This window comes from Armigeres subalbatus, chromosome 2 (assembly GCF_024139115.2).
Source record: "Armigeres subalbatus isolate Guangzhou_Male chromosome 2, GZ_Asu_2, whole genome shotgun sequence".
Classification (NCBI taxonomy): Eukaryota; Metazoa; Arthropoda; class Insecta; order Diptera; family Culicidae; genus Armigeres; species Armigeres subalbatus.
The window spans coordinates 277069550-277081168 of NC_085140.1; the positions used below are offsets into that span (position 1 = coordinate 277069550).

At 43.9% G+C, this 11619-nt stretch overlaps 1 protein-coding gene across 1 annotated transcript; it reads left to right on the forward strand.

The window, feature by feature from the left end:
• The first annotated feature begins 7220 nt into the window (after positions 1–7220).
• On the forward strand, positions 7221–8173 carry LOC134216399 (radial spoke head 1 homolog). The gene is made up of 2 exons (XM_062695299.1): positions 7221–7358; positions 7416–8173. Exons 1-2 carry the CDS (start codon positions 7275–7277, stop codon positions 8115–8117), a joined length of 786 nt encoding a protein of 261 aa, XP_062551283.1. The 5' UTR covers positions 7221–7274; the 3' UTR covers positions 8118–8173.
• The last annotated feature ends 3446 nt before the right edge of the window (positions 8174–11619 follow it).

Below are 11619 nucleotides of genomic sequence, written 5' to 3' on the forward strand. Positions count from 1 at the left end.
AGTGGAAACAACGTTTGGATTATTTGGAGTGGGTTAGTCTCTGATTTGACGTTTCTAGAGGTCAACTGCACCCACCGCTCCGAGCATACTGACCAATGTTGCATAATATAAAGAAGGTGCTGATCAAAATTTTTGAAACGGTGGGTGTAGTTGACCTCCACAAACGACAAATCAGAGTTCAATCAAAGGTAATTGCCTATTTCCGGGGATTAAACCACCCGACTTGGACGTTAATTTACAATGTTATGAAAACTCATATGTGAACGTTATGTGGAAGATATTGATTTGGAAAATGTATTGGAGGTAACCACTTTCCCTTCGATGGGACTCGAACCCATGACCCTACAGTACGCTAGACTGGTGCTTTAACCAACTAAGCTACGAAGGACCTCCGTCGGCCTTCGCAACCTAGCGGCTACTGAACGAGCTCGAGATTCCCAAATTGGACGCATAGTCAAATCACTCACAAATCAGAGACTAAACCGCCGGCAAGCTGGCGGCCATCACCGCTCGCGGAAAACTGGATAGCGCTTTTGTGATTTTATGATACAGATGAAAAATGTCAAACTATTGATAATTAAATTTCGATCATACACCAAACGATTATTATTCATAGAATCATTAAATGCACGATAAAGTGATTATAACCTCATTAAAACAGCATTTTTTTTTGCAAAAAAAAAACATTTTTGAATGGTAACGATACTTAACGATCCGTTCAGTGTATCATCCGAATTCCAAAAATTGAAGAGATTATTCAAAATTCAAAATTATTCATGGTACAATTGATGAACTGGGATAATTTCGCCCATGCATTTTGCGCTCGTTTTTTAACATCTTTTTTTTCACTTCGATCAGTTTGAGCGATCAGTGCGGTCCCATATTTTACATTAATACATTCACATTAATTAAGCTACCTATTTTCATTTATTTAGTTAACATCTAAACAGATAACACTGAATCAACAATTTGACGCCACAATGCACGGTTCTCCATCCTCGGATACGCCCCACGCTCGCCAAGTCGTTTTGCACCTGGTCTGCCCATCTCGCTCGCTGCGCTCCACGCCGTCTCGTACCTGGCGGATCGGAAACGAACACCATCTTTGCAGGGTTGCTGTCCGGCATTCTTGCAATATGTCCTGCCCATCGTACCCTTCCGGCTTTAGCTACCTTCTGGATACTGGGTTCGCCGTAGAGTTGGGCGAGCTCATGGTTCATTCTTCGCCGCCACACACCGTCTTCTTACACACCGCCAAAGATGGTCCCAAGCACCCGTCTCACAAATACTCCGAGTGCTTGCAAGTCCTCCTCGAGCATTGTCCATGTTTCATGTCCGTAGAGGACAACCGGTCTTATAAGCGTCTTGTACATGACACAAATTTGGTGCGGTGGCGAATCTTTTTCGACCGCAGTTTCTTCTGGAGCCCGTAGTAGGCCCGACTTCCACAGATGATGCGCCTTCGTATTTCACGACTAACGTTGTTGTCAGCCGTTAGCAAGGATCCGAGGTAGACGAATTCCTCGACCACCTCGAAGGTATCCCCGTCTATCGTAACACTGCTAACACTGTAACATTAAGGATGGTGATCGCTCGAAAGTTCTCACACTCCAGTTTGTCGCCTTTCTTGTAGATGAGGCATATAACCCCTTCCTTCCACTCCTCCGGTAGCTGTTCGGTTTCCCAGATTCTGACTATCAGTTTGTGCAGGCAAGTGGCCAGCTTTTCCGGGCCCATCTTGATGAGCTCAGCTCCAATACCATCCTTACCAGCTGATTTATTGGTCTTTAGTTATTGAATGGCATCCTTAATTTCCCTCAAGGTGGGGGCTGGTTGGCTTCCATCGTCCGCTGAACTGACGTAGTCATCTCCTCCGCTGCCTTGACTTTCACTGCCTGTACTCTCAGCGCCATTCAGATGTTCCTCGTAGTGCTGCTTCCACCTTTCGATCACCACACGTTCGTCCGTCAAGATGCTCCCATCCTTATCCCGGCACATTTCGGCTCGCGGCACGAAGCCTTTGCGGGATGCGTTGAGCTTCTGATAGAACTTGCGTGTATCTTGAGAACGGCACAGCTGTTCCATCTCCTCGCACTCCGCTTCTTCCAGGCGGCGTTTCTTCTCCTGAAAAAGGCGGGTCTGCTGTCTCCGCTTCCGTCTATAACGTTCCACGTTCTGCCGGGTACCTTGCTGCAGCGCGACCGCCCGCGCTGCGTCCTTCTCCTCCAGAATCTGTCTGCACTCTTCGTCGAACCAATCGTTCCGTCGACTTCGACCCATATACCCGACGTTGTTCTCCGCTGCGTCGTTAATGGCTGCTTTGACTGTATTCCAGCAGTCCTAAAGAGGGGCCCCATCGAGCTCACCCTCTTCCGGCAACGCTGCCTCGAGATGCTACGCGTATGCAGTGGCGACATCAGGTTGCTTCAGTCACTCTAGGTCGTACCACGGCGGTCGTCGGTACCGAACATTGTTGATGACGGATAGTTTTGGGCGCAGAACCATCACCAGATAGTGGTCAGAGTCGATGTTAGCGCCACGATATGTCCTGACGTCGATAATGTCGGAGAAGTGCCGTCCATCAATCAGAACGTGGCCGATTTGTGATTCAGTCTGCAGTGGTGATCTCCAGGTGTACCGATACGGGAGGCTGTGTTGGAAGTAGGTGCTGCGAATGGCCATATTCTTGGAGGCGGCGAAATCAATTAGTCGTAGGCCGTTTTCGTTTGTCAGCCGGTGAGCGCTGAACTTTCCAATAGTCGGTCTAAACTCCTCCTCTTGGCCAACCTGAGCGTTCAAATCTCCTATGATGATTTTGACGTCGTGGCTTGGGCAGCTGTCGTACTCACGTTCCATCTGCGCATAGAAAGCGTCCTTTATCATCATCAGTGCTTCCGGAGTGTGGGCTATGGACGTTGATTATGCTGAAGTTGAAGAACCGGCCTTTGATCCTCAACCTGCACATTCTTTCATTGATCGGCTACCACCCGATCACGCGCCTTTGCATGTCGCCCATCACTATGAAAGCTGTTCCCAGCTCGTGTGTGTTGCCGCAGCTCTGGTAGATGGTATGATTACCTCTGAACGTTCGCACCATTGATCCCTTCCAACAAACCTCCTGCAGCGCTACGATGCCGAATCCACGGTCCTTGAGCACATCGGCGAATATGCGTGTGCTCCCGATGAAGTTGAGAGATGTACAGTTCCAAGAACCGAGTTTCCAATCGCTAGTGGTTTTCGCCTATGGTTCCGGTCCGTACTCTCCTGTTGATTGTTCGTTGCGTGAGTTTTTTTTTTGGCTGGCTTGCAGGGCCTGACACCAAACCCCCTAAATTTCCGGAGGACCATTCCTCCTTATTTCCGGTGGACTATGGTGCACAGTTTCACCGTTTCACTCAGAGTCCCTCGCTGGCACTCGGACGATGATCAGCCGCCCCTAACATGGAGAACAGACGCTGTTGTGAGCCGATCCTGACATGGAGAACAGACGCTCAATAAGATTTGCACCTCCGGAGAGGAGCAAACCCCCCCCCTTCCCTGTCAGCATACGACCATAGTTCCCACCGGGGTTGGTTACCCGATCTTCCCTAAGGTTGCTCGTATCCCGGCCAGCACCGCGGGGAGGTAGGGATAGGAGTTGCTGGGTAAGAGGCTAAGGACCGCGAGATGGGGTCTATTTTATTCCTTCAGGTACGCGAAGTACCAATGGTACGCTTTACCCAGCATTTGCCGTGCCAGATTTAAGCTACCTAAAACCTAACATAATAGTAAAATGTAAAATAGTTAAGTGAACATTATAAATACGTAGTGTTCGTTGTAAATTCTTGTAATTCATTGTAAGGTTTGTAAAAATCTAAGTCAATTTTGTTCCTAACCTCATTTTTCATTGTCATTAATAACGAAATAGAAATTTTTCGGAAAACTCTGCTCCAAAAAAGATGATTAAACTTTTAAAATTTGTAATTTTAGCTACTGACGGTGGAAATAATGAGCCTACACCCGTCATATAAATATAAGAAAATAAAGAAAAAATATAAGATGGAGAGGTTTTTTGTTATGGAGAGGTTTTGCGAAATGGAATTTGCCAAGGAATTTGCATTGACGAGAATGGAGGGCCTACCTACATGCTTCAGCTCGTTTACTTCTAGTGTGCACTGTATGCAATGCATTAATGCAGGTTCCTCATTTTAAAGATCAAATGACATCATTCTCATTTTATGATGAAACTAGCAGACCCGACGAACTTCGTTTCGCCTCAAACTGATTTATTCTCGTCCGCGACGTAATGAGGGCTGTGCGTTGGGCCCACTCAGCTCCACACCACGTGGGTGGAGTTGCATTTAAACCACCCGATCCTGGTGACCTTCTTCACTGAACACGCCAAGCCTTTGGCGAAAACCATCCTCATTTCGTCTTGGGCGTTCCGCCCCTTTTGCGGCCTACCCTGACCAGCGTTATGTCGCTTTTTAGAAATTACCCCTCCAACGAAAGACGCATCCCGAAGCAAGTCCTTCCACCGCCACTTGATCAGCCTAGACGACGAACACGCCGAACATACAACGGAACAAGTCATCTGAACCTCTTCTGCAACCTCGCCAGGCCTGGCAACGAATCAATGGTGGTTGCGATGCGCAACCCAGCAATTCTACGCCTTGTTAACCACCGCCCGTAATCGTCTGTATAAAACAGTAAGTCAAAATTCAATCTGATTTATTCGTCCCATCTACAAAAAGGGAGATAAGCTGGATTAAAGCAACTACCACGCAATCACATTGCTGAACGTCGCCTACAAGGTACTTTTCCAAATTTTATGCCGCCGATTAACACCAATCGCAAGAGTTTTCATGGGGCAGTACCAGGCGGGATTTATGGGTGAACGCTCTACTACAGACCAAGTGTTCGCCGTACGTCAGGTATCAGAACGTCAGTACGTCAGAAATGCCGCGAATACAACAACTTCAAAGCCGCATATGATACAATTGATCGGGCCCAGCTATGGCAGCTAATGCACGAAAACGGATTTCTGGATAAACTGATGAGATTGATCAAGGCATCGATGGATCGGGTGATGTGTGTAGTTCGAGTTTCAGGGCATTTTCGAGTCCCTCCGAAACGCGCAAAGGGTTACGGCAAGGCGATGGTCTTTCGTGTCTGCTATTCAACATCGCTTTATAGGAAGTAATACGAAAAGCAGGGATTAAAACGAGTGGTACAATTTTAATGAAGTCCGTCCAGTTATTTGGTTTCACCAACGACATAACTTTGACGACGTAGCTTTGAGAAGATGGAGGCCCGATCAGGAATCCATAACAAAATTATATCTCAATTATATCAATGGTTGTTATTTAAAACAACGTTTGTTATAATTAGATAATTCGATAAAAATGTGTCTTCGGCCAGTTTTATTTCATATCAAAATTATAACAACATTATGATTATTTTCACAAAATAATTGCCTACATTTTTTGTAGACATTGGAAACAAAATCAGAGGTAATCACCTTCAGTATAACTTGAACCCGCTCGATATTAATGCATAGCTGGAACAAAGTTAATTGACTACATTATGGATGGAAATCCGTCGTGGTAGCGTACCAGCATAGATATAATTATCAAGATGTTGGGGTCAGAGTAAATTAGTACTCATTTTATGGGTCCAGTGTTCTAAACTTTGCGGTACCAGGCGGTACCCAGTAAAACTAAGCAACCTTTTGGTTTGAATTTGAATTTGTGCTAATTCTTAACAGTAGTCATGGGGATTTCCGTAGTTGTTTATTGTTTATTATTTGCGGTGCTTTCTATCCGTGATGTAGGCAATTACCTTGAAAGTAGATTTTTGCACAGAAAAGATATATCAACGTTTGTTATAATGTTGATATGAAGGTATCAACCTCTGTTTTAATTGTGTTATGGCTAGAGGTATTTTTGATATAATTTTTGTTATTTTAACAACTAACCAGCAAAATTTATAACACATTTTGTTACAATATTTTTCTGAAATAAATAACTCCTCTTGTTATAATTTTGATATGCATTATTGATCGGGGGAAGCCTAGATCAGACTGAAAAGTGAAGCTTAACGGATTGGACTAGTCATCAACACGTCGAAGACGAAGTACATGATGGGAAGAGGCTCAAGAGAGGACAACGTAAGCCACCCACCACGAGTTTGTATTGGTGCTGACAAAATCGAGGTGATTGAATAATTCGTGTACTTGGCCTCACTGGTGACCTCAGATAACGATACCAGCAGAGAAATTCGGAGACGCATCATGGCAGGCAATCATACGTACTTTGGTCTTCGCGAAACGCTCCGATCAAATAGAGTTCGTACCAAACTGACTATTTACAAAACGCTTATTAGACCGGTAGTTCTCTACGGATACGAGACCTGGACGGTGGTCGTGGAGGACCAACGCGCACTGGAGTTTTCGAAAGGAAAGTGCTGCGTACTATCTATGATGGGGTGCAGATGGCGGACGGTACGTGGAGGAGGCGAATGAACCACGAGTTGCATCAGCTGTTGGGAGAACCATCAATCGTTCACATCGCGAAAGTCGGAAGACTGCGGTGGGTCGGGCCGTAGCCAGAATGTCGGACAGAAATCCGGTGAAAATGGTTCTCGACAACGATCTGACGGGAACAAGAAGGCGAGGTGAACAGCGAGCAAGGTGGATCGATCAAGTGGAGAACACGATTTGCGGAGCCTCCGCGGACTGCGTGGTTGGCGACGTGCAGCGATGGACCGGGCTGAATGGAGAAGACTTTTATACACTGCACAGGCCACTCCGGCCTTAGTCTGATAATGAATAATTTGCAAGTTGCCGTAGCAACTCATGAATAAATAACAGTCATTACTCTCAGTACATGAATCAAGGTGACATCATAATGTGGTTGTTCAATTTTCTACTTCATGAACACTAAAAAAATAAAGCTCTTATATGGTGGAGACTTATCGTCGGAAAATTTGTCTTTACAAAACCCGGAGCAAAATCCCGCGGACACGTTTCCCGAACTGGAAACCAACCATTTGTAATATTTATTATTATTATTTATTATTTATTATTATTATTTATTCAGACTAAGGCCGAAGTGGCCTGTGCGGTATATAAGAGTCTTCTCCATTCGGCTCGGTCCATGGCTACACGTCGCCAACCACCTTATGTCCTTACACTAATATTTATAAGCATATAAATATAAATAAGGAATCTGTTTTGGACGCAGAGATCCTCAGAGATCGGAGTAGTCATTGATATAAAACTGACGTTTTAAAGTATGGCACAAAGGCTGATTGACGAAAAAATTCTTGCTGAATATGAACCGTCAGAAGAAGAAAGACTATTCCAATTCGATATCCAAGTATTGTGAAATAATGTATCAATATCATATCCAACAAATCATTGAAATCGTTTTTAGAAATACAACGGACCAAAAAATTCCCGTTTTGAACCGCATGGCGAAGGGAGGGCAAAATTCGTTACCGGTGGACGATATGAAGGCAATTTTAGGAAGGGCTTCCTCCACGGAAAAGGACGTCTGGTGTTGCAAGACTGTCACAGATACGAAGGTTGGTGGCGCAAAGGTCTGAAGCATGGTATGGGACGGATGCATTACCCAGATTGTTCTTTCTACGAAGGAGAATTTAGAAAGGACCAACGGTATGGAGTCGGAAAATATAAATACCCGAATGGAGCAGTTTACGAGGGAAACTGGTTCAAAAACCAGCGTCACGGCGTGGGGTGTTACATGTTTAGTAGAGGAGACGTTACGCTGAAATCGGCATGGATTGAAGGCATTGCTAGAGGTCCTGCTGAAGTGATTTTCGAAGACTGTAGATACCATGGCTATTGGGATGAAGATAACCCCAGAGGCCCGGGATGTTTCTCGTTTGATGCGAAGGTTATGATTAAGGGAAAGTACTACGTAAATCAACGGGAAGGATGTGAATCGAAGGAATTAGTGTGGCAACCGTTGCTTATCGAGAAGTACGAATACTCTAAGTTGCCACTTGAACCTCTGCCATTCCCAATAGATGAATCAGATATATCAGAGGTCAGTTCTTCCGAAGATGAGGACTGTAATTCAGATGTTGTTTCTAATACTGAAATGGATGAATAGACATATTGATAGATGACATAGTAATACGAGTGAATGCTTAATTAAATATCTCGCTGTTTTCCAAAGATCTCTTCTATGACCCTGTCTAAAGATTTATATAGACTCATAAGCAGTGGCGTCACCACGGGGTAGGTTTTGAGGTTAATTACCGTAAACATTGCATCAATGTGAACGATTTAAGGGCCGATGCCCACGTAGCGTTTTTTCAACGCTGCGTGCACGTGGCGTTGAAAAAACGCAGGTGTGCATCGGTGCGGCGACGCTGCGTTACCGCTTTTTCCCGATGCACACATGCATCCTTTTAACGCCGTGTGCACGCAGTGTTGAAAAGACGCTACGTGGGCATCAGGCCTAAGTCCGAGTTAAACGCAGGATTACTCAATACGGCTTGACTATGGCATAAACTAACGAAATAAGTCCGAAAATCAACAGATTTGCTTTGACTTACGTTGATATTTGGTTATTTTTTCATTATGGGGCGATTCAAATATGACGTCCACTACTTTTTGGGATTTCTAGACCCCCTCCCCCCCCTCTGTCACGCTTTTTTGTATACCTAGTACATGTACTGTCACAAAATCTTAGACCCCTCCCCCCCTAAAACCTGTGACATCATTTTTGAACGACCCCTATGCTATCAGAGTTATTGAAGCAAACATAGATAATATTGTTTTGGTTCGACCGCCAATATATTATCCCATCAATTCCACCAATGTCCATATTCTGGCGTATAAGCTTCTCCAGAACTGCTGACGACACCTTGGCGCCAACGGTGACTCGATGGCACAACAACTCACAGTCTATGTTTAATTGCGCTCGACTAGCGTCAGGCAGTGGATATATTACGGAGAAAAAGAAAAATTTGGATTGCTCCGCAGAAATAACGCGCATAGGGCAATCCCCGCATGGAACAAATCATACATAGTGTGCGTTGAATTGAACATGATATCAAATCAACTGTCATAAAGCCCAATAAGTTGAATAGCGTGTTTACACGTGTACCTACTTATATAAATATGGAAGGACCCTTTTCCATGTCAATAAACCTGAAATGTAGAACTGGTTCCTAATATGTAGTGGCTCAGTACTAAAGCCAATTAATCGAAGAAATATCTATCAAATTAAGAAGAATGTCATGCAGTTTCACGTCCTAAAACACTCATTTTGTTGATAATGATTGGTGTTATCGGTGGCTTATTGAGTCTGGGTATACGTTTTGTCTCGCCGGGAGGCCGTCGTGACGGGTCTGTTAAGACTCCACCATTGCATTGGGTCAGTGTGCTTCGAGCGGCAAACGATTGCTCTGGTAGGTCCTGCTGATGATACATGCAGCTTTTACCAGAACCCTCTGTCAAGACCCCACCACATCCTAGGCAAGCTCCACAGCTCACAGTGGCTAAGGGAGGGGTTGTTGAGACTCTTGAGCATAGCTCTTGTCCTTATTTTTCTTCAGATTGAATTAAATATAGAAATGTCATGAATATAAATATAAATAAAACGTCGAAAACTTTGCATTAGCTGTCTTTGATCATTAGCCCGGAAAATATTCATTAGAGGCGCTTTGAATTTTCCAGGACTCCAAGTTTTTCTTGCAATGCGTAATATTTGCATATTTCATAAATATTCTATCTATCTCAAATGAAAAAAATAAGTGCAACTTTCCATGGATTCCGCCGAGAATCTTCCAAGAATTCTGATGAGAATCTTTTAGTGATCCTGACTGGAATGTTCCAGGGAAACGGAAATTTCTAGATATTTCGACGAAAATACCGATGGGAGCCTCCAGGGATCATGAAGGGAATCCACCAGAGATTTCGGAGGGAATGTTACAGGAATTCCAACGGAAAAATTTCAAGGATTCCGACGAGAATGTAGCAGGGATCCTTCACCCTCCAGGAATTTCGACGGGAATATTTCAGGATTTTAAAGGGGAATATTCCAGGGATTTCGTCGAAAACCCTCCAGGAATTCCAATATGATGGTTCCAGGTGTTTCATGAGCAATGGTCCAGGGATGAAGACGCATATCGTCGAAGGATTCCGAAGCAATCCGTCGAAGGACTTCGAAGCAAATCGTCGACCGACTCCGAATTAATCCTTCAGTTATTTCGAAAAGAATCCTCCAGCGATCCCGAAGGGAATTTTCCAAGGATGTTGAAGCAAATCGTTGAGGGATTCCGATGCAAATCATCAAAGGATATGAGAAATTCTGATGTATTCCGAAACGAAACGTCGAATGATTCTGAAGCAATTCTTCGTGGGATTCTGAAGCTAATCGTCAGCCGGATTCCTTATCGTCTAGAGATCCCAACGCAGATCATTTGCAAAACGTCGAGAGACTCCGAATTAAATCTTCAAAGGATTACGAAGCAAATCGCCGAAGGATTCTGATTTGTCAAGGAATTCCTAAACCAATCTTAAAACGAATCTGGAGATATTCCGGAGCAAATCAACGAGAGATTCTAAAGCAAATCCTCCATGGATTTTAAAGGGTATTTTTCACAGATTCCCAAGGTATTGCTCAACAATACTGGAAAGAATCCAGTAGGAATTCTTCTGGATTACGATTGGAATACTTCGATGAATCCGAAAAGAATTATTTAGAGATTGAAGTGAGAATTCTTCTCGGATTCTGATGAGAATCCTTCTCGGATGCTGATGGGAATCTTTCTCAGAATTCAGAAACAAGCTAATTTTTTTCCACTCATTTCATTAAGTATGATAGAGTGAATATGAGAGATAACTCTTTAGTCTTCAAACTTTTTCGGTAATTCATTATGCTATATGTTGAAAACTGATATCACTACTAACTAACTTATCAAATCCTAGGGGGGGCTAATTTTTTTTCTAGGGAGGGCTAAGCCCCCCCTAGCCCCCCTTATTTACGCCAATGGGCGATATGGTATACCATATCGCCCCATTGCATTGTATACATAACTATATGGATCACGAGGATCGGATCGAGAAGGCAAAGGCTGCCTTTACAAGTTTACGAAATAGGGTATCGAACGATTTGAGCTGCACCTTTCATTCCCACCCGCAACGTTTATTACTCCAGCGCATCACAAACGAAATACTTGGTTTTTAGTAAATACCTACCGAGTTATCTATAGATTTCTAGTGATGTACAAAAAATCAAGTCATACAGCTGAAAGGTTGCTGAATTATAAACGTTGCGGACAGAAATATACCTCGGGTGCTACATAAATGATTCTTCTTCCTTTTCGGATATTCATTCAGGTTATTCAATGCATCAAAATTCAACAGCAGGCTTTGTACTGTTCGTTCCGATAATCGATTTTCGGATCGAAGGAGAACCTATTTTTCGTAGTTTATGGTGAGATACATCTTTTACTCGCCACTCTTTTTTCTAGAGCGAGCTGGTAGATAAACGAAGCCTACTAGATGAAATTTTTTTTCTCGTGTCACCATACACAACCCTAGCCGTGCTTCCACTTTTCAGGAATTTCTTTCTTCAAATCAATGTGAGAGCGTTATCAGGC

What these genes read in the sequence shown, in the direction of transcription:
- LOC134216399 (XM_062695299.1), top strand. Translation starts at nt 7,275, where the DNA reads ATGGCACAAAGGCTGATTGACGAAAAAATTCTTGCTGAATATGAACCG. An exon ending in TATTCCAATTCGATATCCAA is followed by an intron (nt 7,359 to 7,415) that starts GTATTGTGAAAT and finishes AATCGTTTTTAG; the next exon opens with AAATACAACGGACCAAAAAA.